This window comes from Lytechinus pictus, chromosome 11 (genome assembly GCF_037042905.1).
Source record: "Lytechinus pictus isolate F3 Inbred chromosome 11, Lp3.0, whole genome shotgun sequence".
NCBI classification, from domain to species: domain Eukaryota; kingdom Metazoa; phylum Echinodermata; class Echinoidea; order Temnopleuroida; family Toxopneustidae; genus Lytechinus; species Lytechinus pictus.
In genome coordinates this window covers 15,754,615-15,770,972 of record NC_087255.1, presented here as the reverse complement: position 1 = coordinate 15,770,972, position 16,358 = coordinate 15,754,615, and the positions used below count along the sequence as shown (strand labels likewise).

Genomic DNA, 16,358 nt, shown 5'->3' with positions numbered 1-16,358 from the left:
GGAATGGGGCATCATTCTTTGACCCCCCACCCCCCTCTCTAGCGAAAACAATCCCTTCTTCGGCTTATTGTGCTTCTCAGCAAACGTCGTAAACGTCATGGTATAACTTATTATTCGGTTCCTTGTGTTTTTGTTTGGTAAATATACTGTAGAGTAATTTGAATGAAAAAACGTTCTTCATGAAACATTTTCATCATCATGACTTTGGGTAGTTAGTTGTGACGATGTATGTTCAGTAAATTAATGTCACTGGCCTGATTATTATCAACGCAAGATCCCATTCGTGTTGTTTTATATACAGAAAGTTTTATTGCTATTGCCAAATACAACTTTGTTACATTAAAAAACAGTTTATGGCTTTACTCCGCGTAATATCATCATGTTTATTGAAAGCAATATACAGCCGTCTTCTTTTATTAAAGGTAAATTCCAGTTCTGGTAACGATCTCAAAATGACTTTTTACAGAATCTAATATAATGACCACCCAAGTGTCTGTTTGTATGAATAAAAAATATGTGCCAAAGGATTCTGGAAGAAATTGTGTAATTGCTGAGAAATAAGCAAAATAAGCGCGGATTCGGTCACTTCCGTCGGGTCTTTATTCCAGCAATAAAAATACACTGTCCCACGTGTGCCTATCTGTGTTGGCGATCTTCAGTGTGATCGTTTTTCAGCTTAGATTTTATGATTTCACAAAGTTCAGTTTATGTAACTGTCATACTTAACCTTCGTTTTACAGACTTTCTCACGAAATCAGTGTTTGCTGCAACTACTGGCATTTCTCGTTAAGGTCTGTGTACTGCAATTTAAGTCATAACATGCACCATAAATTTACGTCATAAATTTAAACTGGGCAAAGTATTATTTATTCGAAGCCAGTTATATGGAAAAGGAAGTTGACTGGAAAAATTTCCACAACAAAACTACCCAATATCATTTAAAGAAATCAACGTCATTCTGTTGATATTCTTCAAGTGATAGACAACAATGTAATTGGTAAGGGTTGCGGCAGTAATAACTAGTTCACCCCTTCATTCAACAGTGTAAATTATTTTTGCAGTGATAAACAGGTAAGAGTTTTGTATTTAACAAGTAGAGTCTATTATATCACGGTTACTGTAATTAATATGAGTGAAGTAATAGGATATATTCCTATTTTATGGTGTCGGGTAGAGGCTTATGTTGTGCATTTTCCCTTTTTATATTGGTTTGGTTAATTTTCACTATTTTTTCAACTGATCATTCTAGATTTCATTCGATTAAATTGAATCATGGGTTGAAATCTATGAATATTAAATTCGGTTCAATGAAATTTGATCCGTCGACAATTGCTCCGTTGAAAAATCTGCACGTTAAGCGAAACATAAAATTTAACCTCCAAAAGTACACTGTAAAACTATTCGGTAAGATCTTAACCAGCACGAGGGTAATGTGTCCAACAAATTTGGGGCAGTATTTTACCCAATGCTGGAAGCATATTGTTCAGTAAGGTTAAAAAATAGGCAACAGTTACTTTAGAATGGGCAAAATCTTCATCACATTGGATAAATAAAATTGCCCAATAGAAATACCCAATGTTGGTTGGACACATAATTACCCTCATGGAGCATTTTTACCCAATATTTTAGAGTTTAAATAAGTCCTTATCTTTATCTTCACATTATTTTGAACCATAAACTCTACCACAATCCTCACTCTAACCCGATGCCCTCTGAGATATTAATATCGGAGCAAATGTCGCAGGGTCAAATGCCCTGTCATCTAATTGAATAAGCTTGTATCTGTCGTTTTAGATGTTTAGTGTGTAACATCGAAAAAAAAACACTTTTGAACTTATAATAGTTCTATTACACATTGAAAAGTAGGTAAACGAAAAAGGGATGAACGTTTTATGCACTCATGGAGAACTACTATGCGGCAAAAGATGGCCATAAATTATAAATTCTTTTATACGAGCATGAAGCCCTATAGGTTTTTTTTTATTATCTATACAGTTTCATGATTTTACACACATTTAATGTGCAATAATATGGAATATATACAATTTCCTCTATATAGTCAGGGACGATTCTGATTTATAGCACATTGTCTCTAGATAGATCAACTTTGTCCTTCAAAATAAACTTTAAAAAAAACTATATCTTCTATACAGATACGCACAATGCAGATATTGAGATACGTAAATCAAGTTTTCTGGTCCCGTATATTGGAATTCCTTGCCCAACGCCTTTAAGGAATACCCAAGCATCACAATTTTTAAACATAACCTTAAAAAGATGCTTATTTGGCAATACTTTACACAAACAAGTCAATCTAGCATATAACCAAAACTATATACAACACAAACTTTTTTTTAACCTCCCAGGATACAACTTGCCCGCCGACCTGTTCCCGCACCTGCCATGCTCCTCTTTGCACCTCCAATTGTACCTGCACCCCCCTCTCTCCCTACACTCTAAAAACTGGAGTGCTAATTCAGCTCTTAAGGAGCGTGTTTAGTGACTGCACTTCGGAGTGCTGATTTTCTCGTTCAAATTTGAACTAAAAAATCAGCACTCCGAAGTGCAGTCACTATACACGCTCTTTAAGAGCTGAATTAGCACTTCGTTTTTTAGAGTGTACATTTGCCTCTCTGTTCCTCCCTCATTATCACAATTATTGTAACCATCTTGTTATTATTTTTTATTATTATCATTTTTATCACTTATTCTAATTTGTGTCACTCGTTCGTTGTTACCTTTGATATTTTGTAAAGCCTCCTTTTAATCTGTCTTCCGCCTCTCCTTTATACTATAGTTTTGTAATATACGTACTGAAACTAAGTTACGGGGGCTTGCCTCTCATACAAGCTTTGCTTTTCTTGGCAAGCCCCTCCGTTCTGTTTTATATAGTTATTATAGTCAAAGTTACTTTAGTTCGCATTAGTTCTCATTGTTTATACCTTATTCCGATTGATGTTGTACTTTAAATTTGATTATGTATTGTTTGATTTTGTTGTGCTTTGTGAACGGAAAATGAATAAATCTAAATCTAAAAAAAAAATTGTACTAAGAAAGAAGAAATGCATGCACTCAGAGAGTGCATGTTGAGAGAGTATATTCTAAGCTTTAGTTCTGTCAGTGAATTATGAATATCTATTGACAATGATTGAGTGACCACTTTCCAACTTTGGCATCGATATGGAGTTTAACAAGATAAATAACCAAGATCACATAAAAAGATAATGCATGCACACATCACACACACCCACCCTCACACTCAACTGCTCACCAGTTAGTCCAGATGCTGGACCTTCGAGATTTTGTTTTCCTCCACACACTGCGCTCTTACCACTGTTCGCTTTTCCTACACACTGCACTAACCCATTGATCGCGCGATCTCCAAATTTACCCTCCTAAGCCCCTTTCACAATTGACGTACGACCACTTGCGACCTTTTGGTCGTGCGACAGGCTGCAACAGGCATCAATCGCCAGTCATCTCATAATATCGCACAGAGGCTTTCACAGTTGCAACAGCTATCGTACAACAAAAACAACCAGTAAAACCCGTTGCACGAGTAAGTCGCTTATGATCCTATTGTGCTCGTGCGATCACATGCGAGTGTTGCACGAGGGATTGCGAGGGGAACGGTCGCACACAACGGTAGTGCAATGTTGTAAGCCGTTGCGATCGGTCTTGCAACAGTCTTATGGCCCATCATATTATCGCACCCAGTCGCAAGACAGGTCTCTGTACATGTAGGTCGCTAGCACATGTGCAAGTGTTGTACGACCTCCAGTCGAGTAAATGCGACTACTTAGTTGTGCCACCTGTCGCACCAAGTCGTGCAACGTTGAACAACACTCCCACGATGATCGCCCGACCGATGGTACGACCCCGGATACGAGCTGATGCGAGTGAATCGGTCGTATTTGATCGCGTTCGGATTTTGAACATGTTCAAAGTTCAGATGTGACCAGTCACGACCACCTTGAGTTCGTGCGACCGTCTACAACGACTGCGAGTGCTCGCAAGTCACCAAGAGATCGATCGTGCAACAGCAGGAAAAAACTGTTGCAGGCGGTCGTAAACTGGTCGGATGTCAATTGTGAAAGGGGCTGTACGGTCGCATACATGCGAATGCAACGGTAGTGGAATGTTGTAAGCCGTAATTTCGATCGGTCTTGCAACAGTCTTATATTATCGCAACCAGTCGCAAGACTGGTCTCTTTAGGTATCTAGCGCATGTGCAAGTGTTGTACGACCTCCAGTCGACTAAATGCGACTATACGTAGTTGTGTCACCTCTCGCACCAAGTCGTACAACGTTGAACAACACTCACACGATGATCGCCCGACCGATGGTACGACCTGTTGCGAGTAAATCAATCGTATTTGATCGCGTTTGGATTTTGAACATGTTCAAATTCAGATGCGACCAGTCACGACCACCTCCGACCACCTCAAATTCGTGCGTTCGTCTACAACCACTGCGAGTGCTCGCAAGACACCAAGAGATCGATCGTGCAACAACAAGAAAAAACTGTTGCAGGCGGTCGTAAACAGGTCGTACGTCAATTGTGAAAGGGGCTTTACTTCGGTAGGAGGGTAAATTTGGGGATCGCGCGATCAATGGGAAAAGCGAACAGTGGTTAGAGCGCAGTGTGTGGAGGAAAACAAAATCTCGAAGGTCCAGCATCTGGAATCAGGGTACTAATGGATAATTCGTTTTTCCTTTCCGATTATCGCAGAGCAAAAACGGAAATAAGCCTCGTGGTTCGGTCTTTGAAAACACAAAAACGAAATCACAACGAGAAAAACGTGTTGTGATTCCGTTTTTGTAGATCAAAAACAGGATATTGAAATCAAAAATACTTTTGGGCTCTTTCTGATTTTCTCATTCTATTTATTTATTTATTTATTTATTTTGTTTTATTTATTTTATACTGCAGGGTAGGCCTGTTCAGTTTTTAAAACTGCTTTACAAAGGCGCCCTGCAGTTTAAAATACATGTCAAGATAACTATGAACAACAACAACAACAACAAACAACATCAAAAATACAAAATATCTAACATCAGAAACAATCAGCACCAAAATATAGAGTGGGAAGTGACAATTTAAACCTACATAGCATTGTAAATCAATGGAATATCATTTCGCTCTTTATCAATTCGTATGAAAGGCTTTGCATAATTTTTTAAAAACTAACAAGGAGGTACAAACTTGTAAATTTGAAGAAAGTGCATTAAATAATTTGGGTCCGACATATGCGAAATATTTTCTTTTATGTTCAATTCTAGCTTTGGGAAGCTGAAGGGGGCATCGTAAAGAATACCGTGTCCTGTATTTCACGGGCTGTTTACATACTAAAGGTTTTAAATAATTTGGAACTAAATCATTCATTATTTTATATACAAGAACACAATACTGATATTTTATACGCTGATCTACTGATTGCCACTTCAGTGACTGCAACAAAGAATTGTGTGATGTATTATAATCTTTTTTCAAAAGCATTCTGGCATATTTATTTTGAAGTTTTTGTATCTTATCTAAATGTATTTTTGCACTGCTTCCCCAAGATATAATACAGTAATCAATGTAAGGTAAAATCATAGAAAAGTACAGCTTCTTCATAATATCAAAGGACAGTAAGTGCTTAATCCGCCTTACACAACCTCTTGCCCGAGATATTTTACAAACGATATTAGTAATATGTTCGCACCAAGTCAAGCCCGGATCGAGCATGACACCTAAGTATTTAATCTTTTTTACATTTTCTAATTGTATGTTCCTGAATTTCACTGACAAATGAGCACCCCTCAACTTTTTCTTTTGACCAAATACCAAGGCTTTTGTTTTTTGCGGGTGTAAATGCATATTATTTAAGTCTAGCCATTTACTTATTGAATCAAAATCATCTTGCAAATACTTTTGTACCTCCTTAATTGATTCACCGTGATTAAAAATGGCGGTATCATCAGCATAAAGAGACATTTTAGAATGTACATGCAATTTCAAATTACACATGTCATTAATAAAAATACAAAATATCAATGGACCCAGTATAGATCCTTGTGGGACACCTGATTTTATCTTCAAAAATTCACTGCGACAACTGTTAATCATTACAAATTGCCTTCTGTCTGTTAAATACGATTCCATCCAGTTGTATTCATTGCCAGTAATACCATAGTACTTAAGTTTTGCAAGTATAAAATTGTGAGGAATAACATCAAAAGCTTTGCGTAAGTCCAAGAAAATACCACCAGTAACATGTTTTCGGTCCATTTTATCATACAAAAAGTCTGTAATCTCAGTTAGACAAGTGGCAGTAGAATAAGACGGTCTGAAGCCAGACTGACAATTTGCAAGTAGATCATTTACATTTAAGTAAATGTACTTATACAATTGATCATGTATTGCTCTCTCTAGTATTTGGACAAGACTGGAAGCACAGAAATTGGTCTATAATTGTCAATATCAAATGATCCTCCCTTATGTACAGGAGTAATTCTTGCTGTTTTAAAATCTTCTGGAATAACACTAGTTTGTAAAGTTGCACTAAATAAATGGGTTAAAGGGCCAGCTATACTCTCTGCTGCCAGCTTAAGAAACTTAGGGTGAATGCCATCTACTCCAACCGCTTTCGAACAATCAATATGTAATAGTTCTTTCAAAACATACTCCTTTTTGATTGCATAAAATTTAAATTCACAATCTGGAATAAACAGAGTTTGTAAATTGTTTAATAAATCTTTCGAGAAATTACCCAAAGCGGCTTGCAACCTTGAGCCGACTTCATTAAAGGCTTTGTTTAGAACGTGAGCTATTTCATTGTTAGGTATTTGATCATTATCAATTGTTAATTTAACATCATGACTCGTGGTTTTATTTTTCTTAGGTATAAGCTTCGATAAAATGTTCCAGTTCTTTTTTATGTCATTTTTTGCAGTCCCTAAATTTGTCCTGATAATACTTCTTTTTCAAATTTTTAATCAAGTTATTAGCTCTGTTACGGGAAAACTGAAATTTATTCCACCAATAAATTAATCTTGTTTTTCTAAATTGCTTTCGATAATAATCCCTTTCGCGTGCTAACACCAAAAAATCATCATTTATCCAAGGTACCCCTCTTTGTTTTTGCCGCACTGATATCACGGGGGCATGCCTGTCACAAATGTCCAGGAGTGTGTTTTTAAAGTAGTGCCACAATTTTTCAACGTCAGTCCCACAGGAATAAAACTCATGCCAATCAACTTTCCTTACATCATATTTAAATTTCTCACTGTCAAAGTACTTGAATGAACGACATTTAGTTATTTTCGGAGAAAGGGATTGATGTTTCCCTTTAATTGCAGTAAAAATCACAGAGTGATCACTAAGTCCAGCTGACTGCACTCCTGACTTAATAATATTGTCAACAAGTGCATCAGAAATACGTACCAAATCGATTACTGACTGGCTATGTGGTGAAATTCTAGTGGGTTCAGATATAACCTGTGTCATTTGCATTGTAGTAAGGAGACTGGTAACTTTTCTAGAAAGATTATTTATGGTTTGTATATTACAGTTAAAATCACCAAGAAGGATGACGCTGTTTGTAACTGTATACAATTTCTCAAGATTACTTTCAAGACTGTCAAAAAAATCTAAATGATTATCCGGTTTTCTATACAATATACCAATAAATAATGAGCTACTATTACTACGTTGCAACTCCAACCAAATTATTTCTAAGGCAACAGATTCAAGATCCAATCTCCTTATATACGATAAATTTTCTGATATAAAACATCCCACTCCACCTTCATGAGTACATCTATCCTTCCTCTCAAACTTATAACCTTTAACAGAAATCAAGCTATCAGAATGTTCTTTTGTTAACCATGTTTCTGACACTCCTAGTAGATCATAAGGGTTATTATTCAGCCAACATTGTAAATCAGCAACTTTATTAACAATGCTTCTGACATTAAGATGAGCTAATTTTATACCTTTAACATCTTTTAGAGCAAAATCATTAGTTTCGGTTGACCTATCGTCATGTGCGTCGACAGAAATATTATTACAGTTATACACGACTTCAGTAGATAGATCAGGATCATTCCAAAAAGGTAATACACTTTGGAGAATACATTTCGGGCACTGCTAATTTTCAAACAGTTCATCTGAATCATAGGTCACTCTTGAGACCCCGCCACAAACTATATGCACCCACTTCTATACTTGTGTTTGTTATCAAAAACAAAATCAGAACACGCTCTCCGCTCCGTGATTCTGTTTGGAAAAACGCAGACAGCGAAAACGAAATCGGAAACTTGCTTTCCACTTCCTGCTCTGTGATTTTGTTTTTCGCACAGCCAACAGCCATATACGAAATACTGTTTCCGCTCCCTCCACCTTTTCGATCGTTATACACGTGCATGCGTGAATATAAAATCTACTCTCATATAAAATCTTCTCTCACGTGAATATTAAATGTTTGATTTTAGGTTGTACTGTTTTGGACTGTTTTTCAATTAGACATATATATTATGTGCGTACATAAATGTAAGAAAAAGGAATATATATTCCTTATAATAATCATGGAATCAATCTTGTTAGAAAAAAAAATGTATATCCGATATTTTGAGAACAAATTAAATTGATTTAGAATTTATTCATAACATTGTTTTACTTAATTTTCGTTAAGAATTGTGAAATGTATGGATGTGTTGATCACAATATGTGTACATTCTTAACCAAACTTTGTAATTATGGTGTGATTTGATTTAATATTGCTTTTTAATTTATGATCATAAATGTAATATTCTACTATGTTCAATTTTGTTTGATGAGAGAAGAGAATAAAAGATTATTAAAAAAAATGCAGCGCAGTGCATGCATGTTGACCGGCAGGAAGTTGGTTGGATATTCAAAATTCAAACTGTAAAGATGGACAGTTTGATATTCAGGTTCGATATAAAAATGCGTGTGAAGTTGGACCAATATTCGATATTCGATATAAGGGTTTTGAAGACTAACTAGGGGATTTAACAGGTGAAGCGCGTCTCGGGCAACCATAAAAACACTGGCATGCCCAAGTGCAAGAACATTTAGGGGACCAACTTGAGTGAATAAAAGGGCATAAAATTTTAAATTTTTGATTTTTTTTTTCAAGGGGCGCCAAGGGATATCCCAACGGCCTAGCCGGGGTAACCAGGTATCCTAAGTTGTAAAACTCAACTCGGGCAATCAGATAAACATTACCTTAATCCGGCGCATGGAAATGTAGGGGGCTCAAATTTGCAAAATAAAGGAATAAAGGGCTATTTTAAGCATTTTTTTATTAAAAAAAAGTAATTATTTCAAGGGGTCCTCAGGGATATCCCAACGGCTTAGCCGGGGTAACCAGGTATCATAACTTGTAGAACTAGACACGGGCAACAAGATAAAAACTAATTTGACCTGGTGCATGCACATTTAGAGGGCTCAAATTAACAAAATTAAAGGAATAACGGGCTATTTAAAGCATTTTTTTAATTTAAATATCCAACCAACTTCCTGCCGGTCAACATGCATGCACTGTGCTGCATTTTTTTTATAATCTTTTATTCTCCTCTCTCATCAAACAAAAATTGAACATAGTAGAATATTACATTTATGATCATAAATTAAAAAGCGATATTAAATCAAATCACACCATAATTACAAAGTTTGGTTAAGAATGTACACATATTGTGATCAACACATCCATACATTTCACAATTCTTAACGAAAATTAAGTAAAACAATGTCATGAATAAATTCTAAATCAATTCAATTTGTTCTCAAAATATCTGATATACATTTTTTTTTTCTAACAAGATTAATTCCATATATATTTTTTTTTCTTACATTTATGTACATACATAATATATATGTCTAATTGAAAAACAGTCCAAAACAGTACAACCTAAAATCAAACATTTAATATTCACGTGAGAGAAGATTTTATATGAGAGTAGATTTTATATTCACGCATGCACGTGTATAACGATCGAAAAGGTGGAGGGAGCGGAAACCGTATTTCGTATATGGCTGTTGGCTGTGCGAAAAACAAACTCGCAGAGCAGGAAGTGGAAAGCAAGTTTCCGATTTCGTTTTCGCTGTCTGCGTTTTTCCAAACAGAATCACGGAGCGGAGAGCGTGTTCTGATTTTGTTTTTGATAACAAACACAAGTATAGAATGAGAAATCAGAAAGAGCCCAAAAGTATTTCTGATTTCAATATTCTGTTTTTGATCTACAAAAACGGAATCACAACACGTTTCTCTCGTTGTGATTTCGTTTTTGTAGATCAAAAACAGAATATTGAAATCAGAAATACTTTTGGGCTCTGCGATGATTGGAAAGGAAAAACGAATTATCCATTAGTACCCTGATTATCTGGACTACTCACCAGTATGTATAGACACCCTTTAACCAGCAAAGCGCCACCCCACATACGCCGTTCAATACACAATTACCATCACATGCAGACACGCACTCACCCTGGTCTCTACTAATACACACACAGACACCTTCGCCTTGAAAAACCATGATAGAATCATAACGCATTCATTCCAAAGTTTATGTGATAATGGTAATAAATTTGTTTAATAACTACATTGATTCATTTCTGTTTAGAATAAGATCCAGGATGATTACTTTGAGAACAAGATCCTTCTTCTTTGCATTGTTCATCTCGGTGAATGTGTGTGGTAAGTCCTTCGCTGTTATTAATTATAAATCATGTGCTAATGATCCAGCGCAAAATAACATATTTTTTTATTACAATTACAATCACAATTTAATTACAATTTACATACAATATGTACATCGGTCAATTATTATCAGATAGTCTTATGTCAGTGGCCCGGTCAGTGGTCGAATAAGCCCACTCTTTACATTTCGAACCAGACATAATCCGTAACGATATATTGCTAATTCCGTTTTGCACATTTCCCATGAAGTCAACTTGAAATGTCCCTTTATCGCAAAAATGACATAATCTTAAAACATACAGTTTTTTCGATGAGTTGCGCGAGTGAATGAAAGCGATAATGCAAAAATATACGTGCTAAACTTTCGGGGCAATGGAAGACCCCTGTCGGACCTCCCATACTTGCTTAATAGTGTTATATTGTGAGTTTCATCCCCTATACTTCCTAAGGCATAGTCTAACATTACGTCGTATTAAAAATTGATACTGGACGTGCCATCTTGCCATATCTGTACTACTGTAATATAGCATAGGGAGGCTGTGCAAAGACTTATTTAAATCAATTTTTTTATTCTTCAAAAACAAGCAATACGAATTATGTTTGATTTACATCCTTTCCCACACACTTCTCCTGTCTTCAGAAATTCAGTATATTAACAATTTTTTATATACAAAAGCAACAGTTTGCATCTTTATGTTTTCTTTACTCCAAAAATATGCTTCCGAAGTCTTTAGAAAATTGTTTTGTATATAATAAAAATGTAAGTAAGCATGCAACCCGTCAATCAAATATTTTCCATCTACCAACTCTAAATTATAATCTCTCGAGAACTACCATTTCTTATTCAGGACCCAAGTTATGGGAACAAATTACCACAAGAAATCAAAATATGCCCTATTTTGAATATGTTTGAAAGGAAAAAAAACCTACTTGAAAATGAAGCCTAGAATAAAGTAATCGAAATATGCCTATTACGGGTGTTTGGACGTCTTTTTGTTATTCTATTCATTTTCGTATTTCGGAATGCCATGTGTAAGTGTGTATTTTTTGTGTGTGTTTTGTGTGTATAACATTTTATGTAAATTTTATTTAATTCCCACCACATTATGATTTCGAACTGAGTATGTTTCATTTTAATGTTTTATTGTATCTGCATATGAATTTGTACTTGTCTTTTTTATCAGATGTGGAAATAAATTAAAATTTGATTTGAATTTGACTTTGATTCATGTTATGTAACATATAAATAATGCCTGTGTCGTGAAACCTATTTCTTCAGCGGATAAGATTTTCCTCACGGACCTCACAGACAGCGCCATTTATGTAGGCGACAACAACGGACCGAACTTCTTCTCATCTTCCTTCCGAAAGCTGCCTGTTTCTGGGGTTGAGGACCCAGTTGGTGTGGATTATGATTACAGGAATGAAATGGTCTACTGGACGGATGAGGGTAGGGGGATAATTAGTAGGGCTAAACTCGATGGCTCAATGCAGGAAGTATTGGTTGATGATTTCGAAGGAGTTGGATGTAAGTTGGATGTAATTCGGGTAAAGGGGGGGGGGTGAGTGGAGGGGATTCACCATCCACATATACATTCCCAAAACTTATTGGAGGGGGTGATCTGTACAAACGTCCACTTAAACTCGCACTAATTACCATAACAATCTTTTAAAAAATACTTCAATAGATAAATACTTCATTTCTTCTGTGTAAGATAATCACTGCTGCAACACATGTAGGGAAAAGTGAACCAAATACGATGCATGTATGTAATTTCATAAAACAATGGGAAATTGGGGCGTTGCTTGATCAGCCCGCCTATTGAATATTTGTTAAGCTGTATAAATATATTTCCCCAAAAATATATTGCTAAATTCTTAAAGTCGATTGCTTTGCTATTATCAGACGTTGATACATTTTCCGCTGATTGTTCGATGATTTTTTATCTATTTTTATATATTATTATTTTCAGTCCAGAGATAGATAGATAGATAAATAGATAAATGGTTTATTAATAAAAATCAAGACATCATCGCGGCTAAGGCCGAATTGCGATGTATTTACATGGTAATAATGACACAAAAAATGTTCAAACAATAACACATATAATTACAAAATAAATAATGCGGATAAAGTATGGTATTGGAACTATACTCGTGTTGTGGAATTCTAGAAAGAAATATTAATTGAAAGTGAATTGTGTGTCTGGGAAATGACTAGTGTGAATGCCATTGTAGTATTCAACTATATAATAATAGAATAGAAAATAATTAACAAATTAACGGAAACGCTAAACAAATTGGCAAAAGGTATTCCAAATGACGAAAACAAAAATGATAAAGGAATAAAAAACTATATGATTCATGCATGTGCTATTATGAGTATATGAAAACGTGGGTAGCGTATATGTGTTAATAATTCATCTAGTATACTGCCAGTTTGTTTAAATTTTGCGTATATCAATTTCGAATAATTACCTAAATCTATTAAAACAAACATAATAACATAATAAACAAATCCTCAAAGAAATATGAAGATTACCTCTTTAAGTCTTACAAGTGTCTGATATGTTGTTAGACTGTGTGTGTTGAGACCAGGCTTTATGTAAAAACACACTGTCAATACGTACCGTGTACATTCTAGTAAACATATCTATTACGAAATATTATATGTAGATCCTGAAGGACTAGTATTGGATTTGGAGGATGAACGGATGATTTGGACGGACACCTTGCTTGAGAAGATCGAAAGTGCAAACCTTGATGGCTCATCGAGGAAAACTATCATCAACACCGGTCTTAACCTCCCATGGAGTATCACGCTTTCATACAAGAGAAGGTAAGAGTCAAGGACCATACACTGCAAAAACTCCGGTGTTGATTTAACACCAGCCCGGAATCTATATATGTCCACACCAGATAAGTATTGAAACAACACCAGTTTGGAATCAAACCGATGCTGTTTTAATACTAATTGGTGATGTATTAACACCTTTCTGGTGTTAAACCAAAACGAAACTGGTGTTGTTTAACACTTCTCTGGTGTGGACATATATAGATTCCGGGCTGGTGTTAAATCAACACCTGAGTTTTTGCAGTGTATAAAATGGTTCTAACCTTACAGCAATCTGCCCCAGCAATGCCCCATACGGCAACAAGAAAGACATTGTAAAATATATTACTAAAGGCATAATTCAATAACCAAACTGGTATTTGTATTTCTATTTGATTTCGTTTATTTTCTCACGACATGTTTGTTGTCATTTTGTGAATGTCCTTCGTTCACTAGCATGATCGTTCTTCATAAACTAGCGGACCCCTTGATATGGAGGTTTCCAAGAACACAAGTTAATCCAAGTAATAATTCAAAACCATTAAATTTGAATAATATCCAGACAAGCTTATATCTATTCACAATCTTAAGAATGGTAAGATCAAGTAATCAATTTTGGGGTAAATTGTGTCCGGCTAAAGAAGTTGTTAATTATCAACATATCGGTATATTCCAACAAGGATTAAGTCAACTTCGGGGGAATTAGGGCAGACACATATTCATTAACAACGGAAAAGATATAAATCCAAAGTCAAGCTTAATCTAAGAATATTCCACGACGTTTCGACGGAAAACATCCAGATTCATCAAGCGGTTTGGCCCATCCTGCGCGAGAAAAGTTCAATACTTCCGATTTCACGTGATCCCCTCTCTTCACCAGATGCTGGGGTACACAATCTGTGTTCGTAACTTGATCGGTTCAACAAGGTATTTTCGCGTGAGAAAGCTTGAAACAAAGTTTATATGAATAGCTCACTTGCAAAAGGGATTAGGTCCATTTTTCATAAATGTTATTGTTTTCTGTCTCTTAACCTCTAAATTTTTAGTCACTGATGATACCAAAGACAATTTGAAATTCAAATGAAAACGTGAATGAAAGTGGCAAAGACAAATCACTATTTTAATCAAAAGAGATTGGATCCATTTCAGTAAATTCAGTTTACTTGCAAAAGGGGTTAGGTCCACAATGATATATTTTTTTTATATTTAGAAAAAAATTGAAGACAGGTAGATTTCTTTTATACTCCATTTTATGTTCACATTATAGGGTAGTACATCATGACAATTTAGTGTCTCTTAAGAATATTGCAATAAGTGGAAATAAAAAACGTTTTCTCGGAATGGTCAAAAGTGGACCTAACCCCTTTTGCAACTAAACTCTTCATATGAACTGATCGAATGAACAAAACGAGTTAATGTTAAAAATGTTCATCTGTCTTCTGTTTGCGACCATCAGAAAATCAGATTTATTTTTTATAAAAAGTATATTTGCTTCGTTACATACTTCTTTATGTTAATATTTGTTGAATTTAATAGTTTACCTTTTTACTTGTTACTAGGATGCTGTATTGGACTGAGCATGGAGATGACGAGTACATCAATTCAAAAATTGAAATGGCCACCAAGTATGGTTTGAACCGTCGTACGCTTGTCTCAACTAGAATCAAGCAACCCAACGGCGTGGCTTTAGACGGCCAAGGTATGAATAAATGAATAAATATATAGATAACTTTTATTTTCTCAGGGTAGCCACTCCAGCTCTAACATGTCTATGAACTGTTATCCCAGCGGGCCCTGTAGAGCTTAGTATATTTTGAAAGCAAAGCAACACAGAAATAATAGTGCAAATAAAAATGGAGGATGCATTTCTTTTTTCCTCTTAGAAATTGTATACTGTGGAGCATTTGAAATAATGAAAGGATTTTAAAAGTGTTTTTTTTTAAACCAATAATGATTGTTTTAAAGGAACGAAAGCATTTATTGTCTAAAATGAAATTGCTAATTTTATTGGTTTCTATTTGTCAGTGTTTAGTACTAGACAAGATCCATATGGGGAAATTTTAAGCATTTTGGGGTAAAAGTTGGGAACCGGTCTATTTCACACAATTATAAACGTGCTTAATCTGATTAGACCGGTACCCATGCTTATTTTTTAAGGCTTGACCACCTAATTTGCATTAACAAAATGGCTGCCAAATCGGCCAGAATCGTATTTCTACAATATTCCTGATATTGGCTTTTTATACTTATTGGATGGGTCAAATGGAATACACAAAATATTTAAAGAGTTTCGGCACTTACGAGTGGAATATTTCATGAAATAAATCCATCCAATAAAATTATTATCATTTATACAACACATATATAGATCCTTGACAGCTGATTGGACGAAAGCGTGTCACATGACATTCAGAGGAATCGGCTATAGCACGCTAAGATATGATAGCCGTGCTATAGTCGACTATTGCACGCTCGTGCTATAGTCGACTATAGCACGCTGAAGTAAATGAGCCAGCACTGCAAGATCCCTGGGCACACTGAACTCATGGACATGCCCCTTACACGTTAAGTGAATTAGCGGTATACGCGCGTAATCACGTTTTCGTATCTCTGACCGTTGTACGTACCACTGCGCATACACGTTGCTAAGCTTAACACAATGCGCGTACGTACGTTGCTAAGCAAATTATTCACAGGGTACGGCTGTGTACCTTCTGGATTTCCTTCTGGGTTTTATGGAATTCGTTCAAAAATTGGACTTCATGGATCTATGACTTTATGGATCTTGTTGAAAGTACTTGACTCTTCTGGGATTA

General features: G+C 35.6%; 1 protein-coding gene across 1 annotated transcript in view; it reads left to right on the top strand.

Annotated features, from left to right (window-relative positions):
- The first annotated feature begins 882 nt into the window (after window positions 1–882).
- LOC129271845 (low-density lipoprotein receptor-related protein 6-like) overlaps window positions 883–16,358 on the top strand; it is a 30,720-nt gene continuing 15,244 nt past the window's right edge. The window contains exons 1-5 of the mRNA XM_064106859.1: window positions 883–1,071; window positions 10,633–10,706; window positions 11,989–12,237; window positions 13,386–13,548; window positions 15,102–15,241. Of these exons, the coding sequence (XP_063962929.1) occupies window positions 10,646–10,706; window positions 11,989–12,237; window positions 13,386–13,548; window positions 15,102–15,241 (613 nt within the window). The 5' untranslated portion in view covers window positions 883–1,071; window positions 10,633–10,645. The remainder of the gene's footprint in view (window positions 1,072–10,632; window positions 10,707–11,988; window positions 12,238–13,385; window positions 13,549–15,101; window positions 15,242–16,358) is intronic.